Source organism: Cervus canadensis, chromosome 11 (genome assembly GCF_019320065.1).
Source record: "Cervus canadensis isolate Bull #8, Minnesota chromosome 11, ASM1932006v1, whole genome shotgun sequence".
NCBI classification, from domain to species: domain Eukaryota; kingdom Metazoa; phylum Chordata; class Mammalia; order Artiodactyla; family Cervidae; genus Cervus; species Cervus canadensis.
The window spans coordinates 43,631,926-43,650,422 of record NC_057396.1 but is presented as its reverse complement, the minus strand read 5'-3'; the positions used below and the strand labels follow the sequence as shown (position 1 = coordinate 43,650,422).

The 18,497-nt window shown below is 34.5% G+C and overlaps 2 protein-coding genes across 2 annotated transcripts; both read left to right on the top strand.

The window, feature by feature from the left end:
• The first annotated feature begins 2,290 nt into the window (after positions 1 to 2,290).
• LOC122449266 (putative olfactory receptor 56B2) lies at positions 2,291 to 3,331 on the top strand. The gene has a single exon (XM_043480807.1). The coding sequence runs from the start codon at positions 2,291 to 2,293 to the stop codon at positions 3,329 to 3,331; it is 1,041 nt and encodes a 346-aa protein (XP_043336742.1).
• An 8,111-nt stretch (positions 3,332 to 11,442) lies between these two features.
• On the top strand, positions 11,443 to 12,402 carry LOC122449265 (putative olfactory receptor 56B2). The gene has a single exon (XM_043480806.1). It carries the CDS (start codon positions 11,443 to 11,445, stop codon positions 12,400 to 12,402), a length of 960 nt encoding a protein of 319 aa, XP_043336741.1.
• The last annotated feature ends 6,095 nt before the right edge of the window (positions 12,403 to 18,497 follow it).

Below are 18,497 nucleotides of genomic sequence, written 5' to 3'. Positions count from 1 at the left end.
AACTTTACTATATTCATTGATTATTTCTAGTAATTTTCTGGTAGAGTCTTTAGGGTTTTCTATGTAGAGGATCATGTCATCTGCAAACAGTGAGAGTTTCACTTCTCCTTTTCCTATCTGGATTCCTTTTACTTCTTTTTCTGCTCTGATTGCTGTGGCCAAAACTTCCAACACTATGTTGAATAGCAGTGGTGAGAGTGGGCACCCTTGTCTTGTTCCTGACTTTAAGGGAAATGCTTTCAATTTTTCACCATTGAGGATAATGTTTGTGGGGTTTGTCATATATAGCTTTTATTATGTTGAGGTATGTTCCTTCTATTCCTGCTTTCTGGAGAGTTTTAATCATGAATGGGTGTTGAATTTTGTCAAAGGCTTTCTCTGCATCTATTGAAATAATCATATGGTTTTTATCTTTCAATTTGTTAATGTGGTGTATTACATTGATTGATTTGCAGATATTAAAGAATCCTTGCATTCCTGGGATAAAGCCCACTTGGTCGTGGTGTATGATTTTTTTAATATGTTGTTGGATTCTGTTTGCTAGAATTTTGTTAAGGATTTTTGCATCTATGTTCATCAGTGATATTGGTCTGTAGTTTTCTTTGTTCTTTTACATATTTAAAATACAATATACTGGCTCTAACCTCCTGATGAATAATACAAAAAATCATGGATATGTAAACTGTATAACCGTCCTTCAATATTTATTAACATAACTAATATATAGAGTGCCTGTTCAGTGCCAGTCTCTCAGAATAAACCAGTAATATAAATGACAAATGCATCATGCCTTGGCTTCTTCAGGAGATATGTATACTAACTTAATGATCTAGGCTTTAGTACATATCTCTTTTTCCTTCTTTAGACAATAAAAACAGGCTTTCTAATTGCTCATTTTAGTAAAGTGGAAGCTATTTCATTGCTCTAAATTGATGAAGCAATCTCACTGTTAAGAACCCATATATCATGCCTAAGACCATTTTCCTGTTCAGATTTGGGTGTTAAAATTTCAGATCGAAGTCACTGTAACATTTGCCTATACAGTATCTCTCTAGATTACTATGGAATCTTGAGAGTTTCAGAAAGATGTATTAAATTTATCCCTTCATTTCAAACTCAAATATTTTTAATTTGATATTTAGAATATTTTGTAAAATACTGTTTGCTGTATTTCATTAAGAATTAAAAATTTATAGTTCCATCATCTTCATCAATTTCCAGAATCTGTTATGTTTTGAATAGAACAGAATGCCATTATCTGAGTTAAGCTAAATATATCCACAAAGTTTACATCAACACTGCTCCTCTGTTTAAACTATAACTTCCAACAAAATTTTAAAAATACCCTGTATTTATATTATATCTTTAATGAAATTATTAAAAGAAAGTAAATAATAATTAATGCATCTGGTATAAACATATAGTAACAATGTTGTTTCAATTTTAAAATAAAACACTAATTAAATACCATATGTAGGAAGGGTATTAGATATAGAGTTACTTGATTTTAGCAGAACTTCTGAAAAAATATTTACCTCAAACTCACTGGTTTGGTTAGTTTCTTTTATTTGTTTTTATGTCTGCTTTAATAGTTTTAATGTGATTGTCTGCAGTACTCTAAGAAACAAATAGATGTTGGAACAGGGAAAAGTTATTCAAAAGAAGAGACAACTGGGTTTAAACATACTGAGATTTCCAAGTCATTTTTCTTTCCTTCATAGTTGCTTGGTTTTACACAGGTTGTTAACATTTTAGACATCATTTCCCTTCCTATAAAACAAATATGCTACATGAACTCATATATTTTAATTCAAAGTAATGACATTTCTGAGTACTTTATAAATTCTCAAATCCTTGAAAAGAAGATTTTTTAAAAAATTTATTATATAGACTAATATTTTACCTCAAATGACTACATGCATAAAGTCCACTACTCTGAGGCTATATATTCAGTCTCTAAAGAAGAGAGCCCATTAGCAAAGTCAGTCAAGAAACAGACTGATTTCAGAGGACCTTCATCTTGTCCAACTTCCGTGACTTGCAGGACTGAAGATCATGACAAGGTCCTGATTTCCTTTAAAGTTCTATTCCTCTGCTATGAGAAGGTGGAAAAATATGACTTGCCTTTATATCATTTTTCTGATCATTAGCCAAGTTGACAATAAGGAATGTGTTACCACAGTTCCTGTTTCATTACAAATGTCCAAGAAATGTTAGTGCTACAATGAGAATAATAAAGATAATGAATTCTCCTTTGATGTTCTTTGATTTTATAATATCTTTGATATTTATGAACCTGGATAACTCCTTTTCAAATATTGTCAGAGAAATTATTAAGAAAAGTAACTCTCTACTTTTTTACTTAGTGAAGTTCCAGGATCTCAGAAACTCCAACAGCTCAAAGTTCCAGGTCTCTGAGTTCATTCTTTTGGGATTCCCAGGCATTCACAGCTGGCAGCACTGGCTCTCCCTGCCCCTGGCTCTGCTCTACCTCTTAGCTCTCAGCGCCAACATCCTTATCTTGATCATCATTAATCAGGAGGCAACACTGCACCAGCCTATGTATTATTTCCTGGGCATCCTGGCTGTGGTAGACATGGGTCTGGCTACCACCATCATGCCCAAGATTTTGGCGATCTTGTGGTTCAATGCAAAAGCCATCAGTTTCCCTCAGTGCTTTGTACAGATGTATACTATACACTGTTTTGTGGCCATGGAATCAGGCATCTTTGTTTGCATGGCTATAGATAGATATGTAGCCATCTGTCGACCACTACGCTATCCATCGATAATTACTGGCTCCTTTGTGGTCAAAGCAACTGTGTTCATGGCACTCAGAAATAGCCTGACTACTATCCCAATTCCTGTGTTTGCAGCTCAGAGACAGTACTGCTCAAAGAACCAAATTGAGCACTGTCTTTGCTCGAATCTTGGAGTCACTAGCCTATCTTGTGATGATGATAAGACAGTCAAGAGTATCTACCAGCTACTTCTGGCCTGGACACTCATGGGAAGTGATTTGGGTTTGATTATTTTATCATACACCTTGATACTTCAATCTGTATTGAAGCTGAACTCAGCAGAAGCTGCATCCAAGGCCTTAAGTACTTGCACTTCCCACCTCATCCTAATTCTTTTCTTCTACACAGTCATTATTGTCATTTCTATCACCCACAGTGCAGCAATGACAATTCCCCTCATCCCAGTTCTACTCAATGTACTCCATAATGTTATTCCTCCTGCCCTCAATCCCATGGTCTATGCACTCAAGAACAAGGAGCTCAGACAGGGCTTGTATAAAGTTCTTAAACTGGACTTCAAAGGCAACTAACTAGGAGAGGATGCTCACCTTTGAAATTTTCCTACATCTGTGTTCATTACATTCTCAAGGACTGCAGATGACAGAAGAACTACGTAATACTAACAGTTTTTTATTAATATAAGGAATCACAGGCAATTAGTGAAATTTCAAAAAAGGGGGTGAATCTAATACTATATCATGTTTGTCAAGAAAGAGTCCTTCATCCAAAAGAAAAAAAATGAACAATAGCACAATTATGCAGATTGAATCAAGGAAGCCAGGGTGAGACAAATGGAATATACAGTTCATTTTTGTATCTCGCCGCCCTGGCTAGAAATTCTGAACAATGTTGTATAGTGGTGGTTAGAATAGATATATGACAATCTTTCCTTTTTAATGAGAGTGTCTAGCCCATGTACATTTCATGCAATTACTAATAGAGTACAACTTACTCTAGATATTTGCATCTTTGCTTTCTAATGTGTCTTCTATTCTTTAAATGGAAAACGGACTCCAATAGACGTTTCTATAAAGATGTGCAACGTCCAACAAACATACAAAAAGATGCTGAGCATCACTGAATTCAAATCAAAACCACAAGATACCACTGTATACAATAAAATGGCTGTATTTTTTTAATTTAGCAGAGGTTGGCAATTTTCTGGAAACATTAGACTTCTTATATATACTGGAGGGTATGTAAAAGTCACATTGAGCTGTGAGAAACTTAGACAATTACACAAAGTTTGAAACACGATTACCATATGACAGAAGTTCAACTCCTAACTATATAAGCAGAATAACTTAATACAAGAGTAGCAACAAAATTTACACACAAATGTTCATAGCATCATCATTAGTGAAAAATTGGAAAAAATTCAAATATTCATCATATGTTTAATGGATAAACAAAGTAAAGCATACCCATAGTGAGGATTATTATTCATTCATGAAAGAATGAAGTACAGATGTATGCCCTTTCACAGATGAACTTTGAAAACACTATGCTAATTTTTAAAAAAGCAGACACTAAAGGCTACTGCAATATGATTTCAATTGCATCAAATAAATTACTGGAATAGATAATCCACTGGATCAAAAAACATACTAGATGATGGAAGGGATCAGAGGAATAGATCAATAGGTAATGACTGATTAATGGTTATAGAGTTTTCTTTTTATGCAACTGAAATGTCCTGAAATCAGATATTGTTGATGGTTGCACAACATTTTAAAAGTACTAAAAGGCACTTAATATTACATTTCAGAGGTTTAAATGGTTATTTTATGGTTTGTGTATTCCACTTCAATAAAAAAAGATAAAGTGTAACAAACTCTGTGTTAAAATTTTTCTATTTCTCTCTCTATATATACACACAATTAAATTGTTAATTAAATCATGTAAATATATATGATGCACCTTTATTTAATCAAAAAATTCCTGAATAATCATTATTTAAATTAATTATCATATTCTGTAAATTAAAATATGACTTTGTATTTCAATATTGTTTTATCCAAATATTGTCTAAACATATATAGAAAATGCATATTAAGAAATGAGGGGAGAATGAATATAGGTATATTTGTATAATTGAGTTCCTTCACTGTCCACCTAAAACTACCACCACATTGTTAATCAGATATACCCCAATACAAAATGTTTTTGATGTTAAATAAAAAAGAAATATATCAGAAGTTGCCTGTATGGTATAAAATTTGAATGTGAATGAGTGTCAATAAAAGCTTCCAAAACATCATTAGTGCATTTAACTTCTGCCCTACACATCCTTACAAGGAAAGAAAAAAGCACTTCAATAAATATTAAAGTATATAATATTCATTAAAGCTAAGTTGTGTTCTTTCTCACTCCCCCATATATAAGGCTCATATGCCAGCACATAGATATAAATACATACAGATAAATTTATTCTCTAATTTGTGTGTCACTTTATAAACACTAAGAATGGAGAGCTTTCACTTCTTTTCCTTCTCCAATAGGTGTTAGCTTAAATCCAATGTCAGCACCTGTGTCACAAGTGTTTTACAATATTCCATTGGGATACATAATGCATTTTAAAATATATTTAGTTCAAAGGTACAAATATCAAGAGATTTAGCAGCCAAGGGCTGTGAAAGTACATATAGTGTAGAATCATGACTTTTTTTTTTTTTACTAATATCCTGAACACCTGGACCAGATTGTATTCAGCTCACTGTTTTGCTTCAGAAACTAAGGTATTAAAGTACATGCAAAAACAGGAATAGAAACAGGGTTTTTGTTTAATATGTAGGCAGAAAACATATGGAGATAATTTTTGGATGTACATTAATTGATTATTAACTTCACATGACTGAAGGTTTGATTCCATCTACCTATTAGAAGGCAGAAATAAAGATTGGATTTAAATGGAAAAATGTTTATTTCTCCAATTCACAGATTGCAATATAGTGTAATTTTCCATGATTATTATGAATATGTAGCTATTTTTCAAAGTAAATAGGAATCCAAATCTGTAGTGGTAAATATCAAGCCAGAATCACCCTCATGACCAGAGCAATGGGGCTACAGCAGGAGAATAGTTCTTGAGCATGATCACAACACTTGCCATTCACCTATCTCCCATTGCTCCCCAGAAAAGAATCTCGTTCACTTACTTTATTTCTAGACATACATATTTGTGACTGCATTTTATCCATTTTAGACAGGGAAACCTACTTGGAAGAATAAACTTCATGTTCGAAAAAGAACATGGGATGTAAAATTGAGGACTGACTAGTGAGGAAGCAAACATTTTCTATGGAGTTTAGAAACGGGAATAGTCAACAGGTGACAATAATTTTACTTATAAATAAGTAGCTATGTTCTTGTGTTGATGTAAAAACTTCAATACACTTGTCTCCTACAGAATAGTATGAGCCCATTTTCCTTGTAGAAAAATTAAGCTAGAATGTATTGGAATCATTTTAAATTTGTTTTGGAAAAAACCTAACATAATTATGGTCAGTACTATAATATTTGGTGTAAGATGGGATCTTTAACTGAGTGTTTTTGCAAATGGGACCTATACTTCTCATGTAACAATAAATCCAGTTTCAGTAATCAATACTAGAACTATCAAAAGGAAATATGAATGACAAAATAGATATTTAGCTCATATTAGGAGCTATATCCTTAGGAGTAGAGCAGAAGTGAACTCAGTTATGTTTACTATTCTCGATTTGTGGGTATCTAAGATTTCCCTACTTACTTCTTTTGCGTGGACATATATAGTTAAGGGTTGACTATTCACAATATTGTAAAGCAATTCTCCAATTAAAGGAAAAGAGTTGACTATGCAAATATATTGAGAGGAAGAAATGAGTCACAATACTATTTTTTCAACAACTATTAAAATCTGTATACACAAGTCAAATAGATATCAATAATACATTTCACAGTCTAGTCTATTCCATAATAATCAGTTATAATGTGTGAAAATATATGTGTAACTGCATGTGTATATTCATATATGTATATATATAAGAATTGTTACAGTTTTGTTCGTTAATGACAATTAATTTTCAAAGAAATGTGGAAAGTATAATTGCATACAAACATTAGGAGCAAATTTACAAACCTGACAAGAAATAAATCTGATACAATTTTGATATGTAAGGAAATGCATTCTTATAAACTCATATGATTCTTTGTCAAAAATGCTAATTGCAAGGCCTTTGTTAAGCTTCGAGATTATTAGTTTCAGTCAAAATCAGAGTTGCTAAATAGGAATGCTGCTGCTGCTGCTGCTAAGTCGCTTCAGTCTTGTCCGACTCTGTGCGACCCTACGGACAGCAGCCCACCAGGCTCCTCTGTCCACAGGATTCTCCAGGCAAGAACCCTGGAGTGGGCTGCCATTTCCTTCTCCAAATAGGAATGAGGTTCAATTAATGTTATGATTGCATTGAGTGAGTTTCCCACCTTTAATATTTGCATTGTATGGGGACTTCCCTGGTGGCTCAGACAGTAAAGAACCTGCTTGCAATGCAGGAGACCCAGGTTTGATTTCTGGGTCAGGAAGATCCCCTGGAGAAGGGCATGGCAACCCACTCCAGTACTCTTGCCTGGAGAATCCCATGGACAGAGGAGCCTGTCCAGCTAAGGCCCGTGGGGTCACAAAGAGTCAGACACAACTGAGCAACTAACACACTAACTCAGTTGCCACCTTTAAATTTTCTACCATGTACTAATAAAGTGAACAAGATCATTTCAATTTATTCTTTTATTTTGCTTGTGGGTAGCAATATGAAACAGAGAAACTAAGCAACTTGATACAATGAGGTTAAACTGCTGCTGTAAAATATCTCATCTGTTGTTTCATGAAGGTGATCTTGGTCCACTATTTATTGAGTTGGCCAAAATGTTTGTTCAGGTAGTGAATATATTATTCGATACAGTTCTGGATGAAAATGAAAAATGTGTCTTTTATTTTTACTTAAAACCAAATGAATTCTTTGGCCAACTCAATACTAGTTTGGATTCCTATTTTGTATTTTGTAATATTTCTTCCTTAATTTGTGGGTATGTTTTTAGTATATTAGTGTAACTTTTGTTTAATTAGTATAAATTTTGTTTCCAAAAATTCTGTGCTTTTTCAGTTTATTATTTTCTTTGCACTCTCCTTATGATTCATATATATACATTTTATTGCATAAATATTTGCATATAATCAAGGGCTTCCCAGGTGGCACTAGTGGCAAAGAACCTGCCTGCCACTGCAGGGAGATGCAGTTTTGATCCCTGAGTCAGAAAGATCTCTTGGAGGAAAGGGCACGGCAACCCACTCCAGTATTCCTACATGGAGAATCCCAAGGACAGAGGAAGTTGGTGGGCTACAGTTCACAGGGTCACAGAGTTGATATGACTGAAGTGACTTGGTTTATATGCAATATAAAATGCATGCAATGTAAAATGCCACCAATTTGTAGTACTGTTTTACCAACTGAACTTTATTTCTAAATCCAAATATCTATTTTGACTGCTGCCTTATTTGTTACCTTCTTTTTGAAATTCTTTTTATCTATTTTGTGATGAGGAATTTTTTTTAGATTTAAGTTTTCTCTTGTCTTATGAAGTAGAATTTATACTTCTGTTTCTTCCTTTTATACTTTGAAAAAATATTATTTAAATACATGTTTAAATACTTAGAGTGGAGTGCAATAGTTCTTAAAGTTTCATGAAATTTGAATCATTAGTTCAGGAATCTATTCAGTCACTCAAAAAATTTATTGATACCTCATTGTGATGTGTTGCTATACAATGCAAATGAGTTAGTCGCTCAGTCATATCCGACTCTTTGTGACCCCATGGACTGTAGCCCGACAGGATCCTCTGTCCATGGGATTCTCCAGGCAAGAATACTGGAGTGGGTTGCCATATCCTTCTCCAGGGAATCTTCCCCACCCAGGAATCAAACCCGGGTCTCTTGCATTGCAGGCAGATTCTTCACTGTCTGAGGCACCAGGGAAGTTCCAACACAATGCAAATATAAACATAAATGCAATAAGTTCAAATATAAAGATTTTGCTTAAATTCTGGTAGATCCAAGTTGTCAATTCTTTTTATAATACTATCATGCTAAAATAGAAAGAGATATTGATCCATTGACAAATATATTCTTTAGCTATGATGCCTGCCTCTTTTTTATTTACATCATATTAAGTAGTTTAAATGATGACTCCCTGTTCTCTCTGAGATAAAGTTGATATTCCAAAATAAAGTGGTGCTTGAAGTTGCAGTGGTTGTAGGAGGGCACAAAATAAGATAGAAAATTGCAATTAACAAAGCAAAAAAATAGCAGTGAACTTGAGAAGAAAGCAGAGCACAGTAACAGAAGAAAGAAACTGATCTAGCATGCTCTAAGACCATTTTCCTTTTCCTCTTTAAATTCTCCAGATCGCCTCCAAAATTTTGCTTAGTTTCATTTCTACCTACTCCTATATGATTCCAAGAATTTATTATAGCACAAGAAAAATCTTTGAAGGGCACTCTTATTAAGCAGTTCATACCATGTTACTCTACTTCTTCCAAAAAAGTTGCTTTTTGCAGTATCTAAACTGTCCTGTTTTGTTGTGAATACATAAAGATAAAACAGGGTTGTAGGTAGAAAAATTAACAAGTAACAACTTTATATCCCTGATTCATCCATTATTTTAAACAATGCTAACTATACTCTTAGTATATAGTTGGACTGTACTATAAAAATATATAGTCACATGATGCACAAAGTTTAATTTAACATATACTATGTTAAATTATTTAACATAGTATATGTTAAATTAATTTAACATAGGGAAAAAAGTTAACATATACTATGGATGCAAATATATCAGATGTGATAAAGTCCAAGAATGAGGCATCATCAACATTGACAAGGTGAATCAAATTTTCATATTTAACTGTGAGATTGTGTCCCTCTACTACTTAATATCAAGAACACTGGAAGCCAGTCACATATTTCTCTAGGATACATATTGGCAGATTATTTTCTGGGAACAACGTAAATCCCTCAGGGAAAGAATCCACTGGGAAATAAGAATGTCGGCAGTGGTACAAGGCAGACCTTACAGGAGGACACGAAGTGAATCCTACCAACTAATGACACTCAGTCACCACCTGGAGTTTCAAACCAGCTTACTAAGGACCCTTTGTGAATTCATCATCAAAGAACACATGACATTTGAAAAATGGTTCCAATATTAAGATTAAAAACAATGCAAGCTATAAAAATAAACTATTAAAATTTACAGGTTATTAAAATAATATATATAAAAGAATTGTTATATCTGTCTATATATATATCTTTTTTAATCTACCTTCTTCATTATATTATTAAAAGTATAACGGAATGGTATCACTTGGATTAGAATGAATATATTTTCCAGGACTATATTCACACTATTATCTGTACATACTATTATTTTGAACCACAGTTTTCAACATTTTATGTCCTGATAATACATCCTTAATATTTAATCTATTGAAAGCATATAAATAAATAAATAATAGACAATTAGGAGAAACAGATCATGAAATCTTTTTCCCCCTTTGCAGTGAAATGTATAAGTGATTAATAAATTTTGGTAGATAACTTGATTCAAGTAATTTGATTTTCAAAATCTTTACCTCAAACCAATATTTTAATGCTTGCTTTATTCTTTACAGTTTGGCTATCTGGAGTGCTCCAAGAATCAAAACTACATCAAGTAGGAGAAAGTTACTGAAAATCAGAATTAACTGGTTTTGAATAACAATGATATTCCTAAATCACATTTCTCTTTTATTATTACAGTTTCGGACAAGTCATTAGCAATTTTTGATAAAAGCTTCCTCATTCAAAATGTGCATACTAAATCATTTCATAGATTTCAATTAAAGTTAAATGAGACACAGAATTATTTAACAAAATCTCAAATCCTTGAAATAAGAGTCGTTTTCAGTATCATATATTCTAGTCTATTACTTAAATGTCTCCATGCACAGAAATTTCTATATTCATTGCATATATTAAGTTTCTAATAATTCAACAAAACAAATTCAAGGGTGCAGGTTATGATATCAGAAGGCTACATCTTCTCCAGCTTTCCTGATTTATAGGCTAAATATAATGTCCAAAGTCATGATTTTCTCTAAAGTTCTGTTCCTCAGTTATGAGAAGATGAAAACGATAAGAACTGACTTATGGTATAAAGTTTGTGTTTTGATAAATAATTTAACACACAATATGTTTAAACAGTTCCTGTTTAATTAGAAACATCCAAGGAATGTTGAATACTTCTAATCTGCCTGGAAAGCAAGAGACCCAGGTTTAATCCCCGAGTCATGAAAATCCCCTGGAGAAGTGAATGACTACCCACTCCAGTATTCTTGCCTGGAGAATTCTATGGACAGAGGAGCCTGGTGGGCTACAGTCCATGGGGTCACAAAGAGTTGGACATGACTGAATGACTAACACTCTCAAAAAACTTCCACTTTCAAGGAATGTTCGTACTGGAATTAGAGTTTTAAAAGATGATTCCCCCACAACACCTACAAAACCGTGAACACTGTCAGAAAGATTATTAAGAATAGTAACCTTGAATGTTTTTCCTTTTAGTGAATCATGTTCCAGGATCTCGGAGATTTCAACAGCTCAAAGTTTCAGGTCTCTGCGTTCATTCTGATGGGATTCCCAGGCATTCACAGCTGGCAGCACTGGCTCTCCCTGCCCCTGGCTCTGCTCTACCTCTTAGCTCTCAGCGCCAACATCCTTATCTTGATCATCATTAATCAGGAGGCAACACTGCACCAGCCTATGTATTATTTCCTGGGCATCCTGGCTGTGGTAGACATGGGCCTGGCTACCACCATCATGCCCAAGATTTTGACCATCCTGTGGTTCAGTGCAAAGACCATCAGTCTCCCTGAATGCTTTGTGCAGATGTATGCCATACACAGTTTTGTAGGAATGGAATCAGGCATTTTTGTCTGCATGGCTATAGATAGGTATGTGGCAATTTGTCAACCACTATCTTATTCATCAATAATTACTAAATCTTTTGTGGTCAAAGCTACTGTGTTCATGGCACTCAGAAACAGCCTGACTACCATCCCAGTCCCTGTGTTGGCTGCTAAGAGACACTATTGCTCAAAAAACCAAATTGAGCACTGTCTGTGCTCTAATCTTGGAGTCACTAGTCTATCCTGTGATGACAGGACAATCAACAGTGTTTACCAGCTACTTTTGGCCTGGACACTCATGGGGAGTGACTTGGGTTTGATTCTTGTATCCTATGCTTTGATACTTCACTCTGTACTGAAACTGAACTCATTGGAAGCTACCTCCAAGGCCCTGAGTACCTGCACTTCCCACCTCATCCTAATCCTGTTTTTCTACACAGTCATTATTGTCATTTCTATCACCCACAGTGCAACAATGACATTTCCCCTCATCCCAGTTCTACTCAATGTACTCCACAACGTCATTCCTCCTGCCCTCAATCCTATGGTCTATGCACTCAAGAATAAGGAGCTCAGACAGGGCTTATGTAAGCTCCTTAAGCTGGACTTCAAAGGCAATTGACTTGGAGAGGATGCTCAACTTTGTAATTTCCCTATATTCATCATATTCTTCAAAGATTATAGATGAAGAACTAAGAAACACTAACATTTTTTAGTTAGTTTAAGGAATCAATGGCAATTAATGAAACCTTCAAAATGAGGATGAAATAATCTTGCTTTTCAATAAATTTATTCATCAAATGAGTAACACAATGATGATTGTCTCAAGGAATCCACAGAAAGACAACAGAATATATATTCCATTTTTGTCTCCAGTTTCTCTAAATAGAACTTCCAAACAATGTTTAATAGAGATGATTGAAAGAGATACCTGCCATTTTCTTCCTTTTTAATGAGAGTATTTAACCCATATATATTTTATTTAATTACTGATAGCATATAACTGCTCCATGACAAAATTAGACAGCATATTAAAAAGCAAAGACATCACTTTGATTACAAAGGCCCCAATAGTTAAAGTTATGGTTTTTCTGGTAGTCACTTACGGACAGGAGAGTTGGACCATAAAGAAGGCTGGTACTAAAGCTGAAGCTCCAATCCTTTGGCCACCTGCTGCCTATAGCTGACTAATTCAAAAAGACCCTGATGCTGGGAAGGAATGAGCACAGGAGGAGAAGGATGTGACAGAGGAAGAATGATTAAATGGCATCCCCGACTCAACAGACATGGGTCTGGGCAAACTCTGGGATACAGTGAAGTTCAGGGAAGCCTGGCATCTGCAGTTCAAGGGTCTCAAAGAGTCAGGCATGATTTAGCAATTGAGCAACAACAACTGCTCCAGATATTTGTGCTTCTTTCTGAGGTGTTTCACCATTTTTAAATGGTCAAAGAACTTGAGTAGACACCTCTAAAGACGACATGAGATGCCAGCAAATATATGAAAAGATTTAAACATTATTAAATCCAAATGAAAACAACAATAATCACAATAAGTTTAGGATAATTAATGTATACCCTAAATGATTACTATTTTGTTTTAAATTTAGCAGATGTTGGCAATATTTTGAAACATGGCATTATTATACATTGATGAAGAGTATGTAAAAATCACACAGGTGCTGTGGAAAAAAGTTTAGTAATTACTCACTTTAAAAGTAGTTACCATGCATGAGACAAGTGCTCGGGCCTGGTGCACTGGGAAGACCCAGAGGAATCGGGTGGAGAGGGAGGTGGGAGGGGGGATCGGGATTGGGAATACATGTAAATCCATGGCTGATTCAAAAAAAAAAAAAAATTTCTGTTAAAAAAAAAAAAAAAAGTAGTTACCATATGACTCAGAAATTTAACTCCTAAGCATATAATCAGACAACTTAACACAGCTGCAACAAACATTTTATATAGAATGTTCATAGTATCATTGTTAATCAAAAAGTGGAAAGAAGTCAAATGCTGTTGAATGTCAGTTGTTTAATAGATAAACAATATTAAGCATGTTCATTTCAGGAATAATTATTTATCCATAAAAAGGATGGTGTTCTGATACATGTCCTTGAATAAATAAAATTTGAAAAAAGCATGCTAAATAAAAAAGACAGACACACACACACACACAAAAAAGACAGACACTAAAGCCTAAAAGTTGCATGGTTTCAAATACATCAAATCTCCAAAAGAGGGAATCCATTGAACCAAAAAAAATAATAATAATAACCCTTGGTAAGAAGAGAAGTGACAAATTAATAAGCAGTTACTGATTAATGCTACAGATATTTCTTTTGAGGTAATGAAAATATTTTGAAATAGTATTGTGCTGACGGTTACACAGCACTTTGTACCAAAAGGTACTCAGTTGTGCATTTTTTGAGTGTTATTTTATGGCATGTGAATTTCAGTCCAATAAAAAAATATGATAAAATGCAAAAAAAAAGACTGTTCTATTTGTCTCTCTCTATATATATATGTATATATGTCTCTCTATATATGGAGAATGGTTAAAATAATTTACATATAACATCAATTTAAAGCAGTACAATTTATTTTTCAGTAGGTATTACCATAACTTTTGTCAATATAGAAGCCCACGTATATACATCTCTCTCTCTCTTTAGTTGCTAAGTCAAGTCCGACTCTTGCGACCTCATGGATGGTAGCCTGCCAAGCTCCTCCGTCCATGGGATTCTCTGGGCAAGAATACTGGAGTGGGTTGCCATTTCCTTTTCCAATATATACATATACATATAGCAAATATATGGGCTTCCCTGAAAGCTCAGATGGTAAAGAATCTGCCTGCAATGTAGGAGATCTGAGTTCAATCACTGGGTCAGGAAGATCCCCTGGAGAAAGCCATGGCAACCCACTCCAGTATTCTTGCCTGGAGAATTCCATGAACAGAGGACCCTGGCAGGCTACAGTCTATGGGATCACAAAGAGTCAGACATGACTGACTAACACACACAGAGAAAATATATATTTCAAAATGTGCCAGCAGCTAATTGTACATTATAAAATTTAAAGTATCTGATTTATCTACTTCTAAAATGACTTTTCCGAATAGTAAAAAATACAAGTGTTGCTTTCAATATCTAATTAATGAATATGTAACTAGAATCATTTGTGTTTTATTATTTTTTATGTTATCATCAACATCATTATTATCTAAAAACTTAGGCATCAAAATATTACTAACAAAATAAGCCTGAACTATTGATGGAGTTATACATTTCCATAATATTCATGATCATCCTCACATGAAAGAAAAAAAAGTGAATGAATAAAAAGAAATAGGAATGTGTGTGTGTGATTAAAACCTCTGAACATCATTACAAGGGAAGGAAAAGAATTCTTTAATAAACATTAAAATCTCTAATATTCATCAAAATTAGGTTGTGTTGATTCTCACTCCTCCATATATATTCCTCATGGGCAAGTACACAGATTAGATACATACAGATTAATTTATTCTCCACGTGTTATCTTCTAGGCAGAGAGAATAGAAACTTCCACTGCTCCTTCTCCAATAGGGGTTAGCTTAATTCCCAAATCAGTGCCTTAATTCCCAAATCAGTTTTGCAATATTCCCTAGGATACATAACACATCTTAGAATAGAGTACATCATGAGAAACGCTGGGCTGGAAGAAGCACAAGCTAGAATCAAGATTGCTGGGAGAAATATCAATAACCACAGATATGCAGATGATACCACCCTTATGGCAGAAAGTGAAGAAGAATTAAACAGCCTCTTGATGAAAGTGAAAGAGGAGAGTGAAAAAGCTGGCTTAAAGTTCAACATTCAGAAAACTAAGATCATGGCATACAGTCCCATCACTTCATGCAAATAGATGGGGAAACAGTGGAAACAGTGGCTGACTTTGTTTTTCTGGGCTCCAAAAATCACTGCAGATGGTGATTGCATCCATGAAATTAAAAGACGCTTACTCCTTGGAAGGAAAGCTATGACCAACCTAGACGGCATATTAAAAAGCAGAGACATTACTTTGCCAACAAAGGTCTATCTAGTCAAGGCTCTGGTTTTTCCAGTGGTCATGTATGGATGTGAGAGTTGGACTATAAAGAAAGCTGAGCACTGAAGAATCAATGCTTTTGAACTGTGGTGTTGGAGAAGACTCTTGAGAGTCCCTTGGACTGCAAGGAGATCCAACCAGTCCATCCTAAAGGAGATCAGTCCTCAGTGTTCACTGGAAGGACTGATGCTGAAGTTGAAACTTCAATACTTTGGCCACCTGATGCAAAGAACTGACTCATTGGAAAAGACCCTGTGTTGGGAAAGATTGAGGGCAGGGGGAGAAGGGGACGACAGAGGATGAGATGGTTGGATGGCATCAGCAACTCAATGGACATGGGTTTGGGTGGACTCCGGGAGTTGGTGATGGACAGGGAGGCCTGGCGTGCTGTGGTTCCTGGGGCCGCAGAGTCAGACATGACTGAGCGACTGAACTGAACTGAACTGATAGTGCAAATGGCAAGAGATTTAGTAGTTGATGACTTTGAATGTACATATATTGTACATTCTTGATTTTTTTAAACCAATATCCTGAACACCTGGACCAGATTGCATTCAACTCACTGTTTGGCTCTCCAGAAACTAAGATATTAAAGGACATACAAAGGTGGAGGTAGAGGCAGAATATTATTTAATTCCCGAGGCAGTAAAAAATGTGAACAGTTTTTGGATTTATAATAACTGATTATTATATCCACATAACTTCAGGTATGATTCCATCTACCAATTTGAAGGCTGAAATGTTAAGAAAGACTGGATTTTCATGGGAAAATATTTACTTCTCCTGTTCTCAGATTATAATACAGTGTATTTTTCCATGTTTATTATGAATATCTAGTTACTTTTCTAAGCAAATGGTAATCTTTTTTGTCTCTGTTGTGCTAATATCAAGAAAGAAGCACAACCATTTAATGAAGAATGGGGAAACAGCAAGAGAATAGCTCTTGATCATAGTCACAGGACTCTTGTAATTTGCCTACCCTTCCCCACTGATCTCAGATTAAGAATCTAATTTACATACTTTATTTCTAGAGATACTTATTTGTGACTGAATTTTATTAACTTTATGTTAAAAAATCTACTGGGAGGAGGAATAAACAATCATATTAAAAAAGAACATGGAATGTAAAATTGAGAACTGATTAGTGAGGAAACAAACATTTCTATGGAGTTTAGAAACAGGAAGAGGCAACAGGTGGTATGATAATTGTACTTAAAAATAAGCAACCATATTCTTGTGTTAATATCACAACTTCAACACACTAGTCTCCCACAGAACAACATGAGCCCATTTTCTTTGCAGAAAACTTAAGTTATAATGTATTGAAATCATTTTAAATTTGTTTTGGAAAATCTAATTAATTATGGTCAGTACTAGAATATTTGGTTTAAGCTTGGCTTGTTAACTGAGAGTATTGTAAATGTATTGCAAATGGACGTAGATTTCTCATGTAACAAGAAAACCAGCTTTAATAATCGACACTAGAACTTTCAAAAGGAAACAAGAAGGGCATAAATAGGATATTTATCTCATGTTTAGGAACTGTATCCTTAGAAATAGAGCACAAATGACCTCAGAGATATATTTGCTATTCTCAGTGAATTTTTTTTTTAAAATCAGTGCTTTTTCTGGGCTTCCCTGGTGGCTCAGACAGTAAGGAATCCACCTGCAATACAGGAGACCAGGGTTCAATCCCAGGGTTGGAAAGATCCCACGGAGAAGGGAATGGCTACCCACTCCAGTATTCTTGTCTGGAGAATTCCACAGACAGAGACGGCTGGCTTTCTCTACCCGTATTTCATGGACACAAAGAGATAAGAGTTGACAGTTCAAATGTAGTGAGAGGAAGAAACAAGTAAGACTCTAGTTTTTCAACAACTTTGAAAGTCTGTCTACACTAGTCCATAATACATTTCAAATTCTTTCTTATTCAACAGTAATCATTGTATATGTGTGCAAATATACCTACATACATATATGAATTGCTACTGTTTTGTTTCTTATTGAAAAATGTAAAAGAAACATGAAAGTATAATAGCAAACAAACATTAGAAAAATATTTACAAGCCTGACAAGAAAGAAACCTGATGACAGTTTTGGTTTGTAAGAAACACATTCTTAGTATATTGTAAACTCATATTATTTGTCAATAACACAAATTGCAAGGTTTCTGTTAGCCTTGCCATTGTTAAATCCACACCAGTGTTATTAAACAGGAATTTGAGGATTAGTTAATAAATTTTGACTGCTTTAAGTGAATTCCCCAATTTTGAAATTTCTTCCACATACTAATAAACTAGATAATTTCAATATATTTTATTATTTTGCTTGTGAACAATCATATGAACACGGAAATGAAACAATGTGATGTACTGAGGATTAACTGCTGTGTGTAAACATGTCATCTATTGCTTTACCAAGGTGAGCTTCACCCACCATTTACTTGTTTGGGTGTCTATTTTGATTGTGTATCTATTTCCTCCCTTTTTGGGGGGAGTATGTGTTTGGTGTGCTAGTGTAATTTTTGTTTCCAAAATACTTCTTGCATTTTCAGTTTACTTTACACTCTTTTTGTCATTTATATATATACTTACTTACAGATATGTATTTTATTGCTTAAGGGTTTGCATATAA

Coding starts and splice junctions, on each gene's coding strand:
- LOC122449266 (XM_043480807.1), top strand. CDS start 2,291: ATGAACCTGGATAACTCCTTTTCAAATATTGTCAGAGAAATTATTAAG.
- LOC122449265 (XM_043480806.1), top strand. CDS start 11,443: ATGTTCCAGGATCTCGGAGATTTCAACAGCTCAAAGTTTCAGGTCTCT.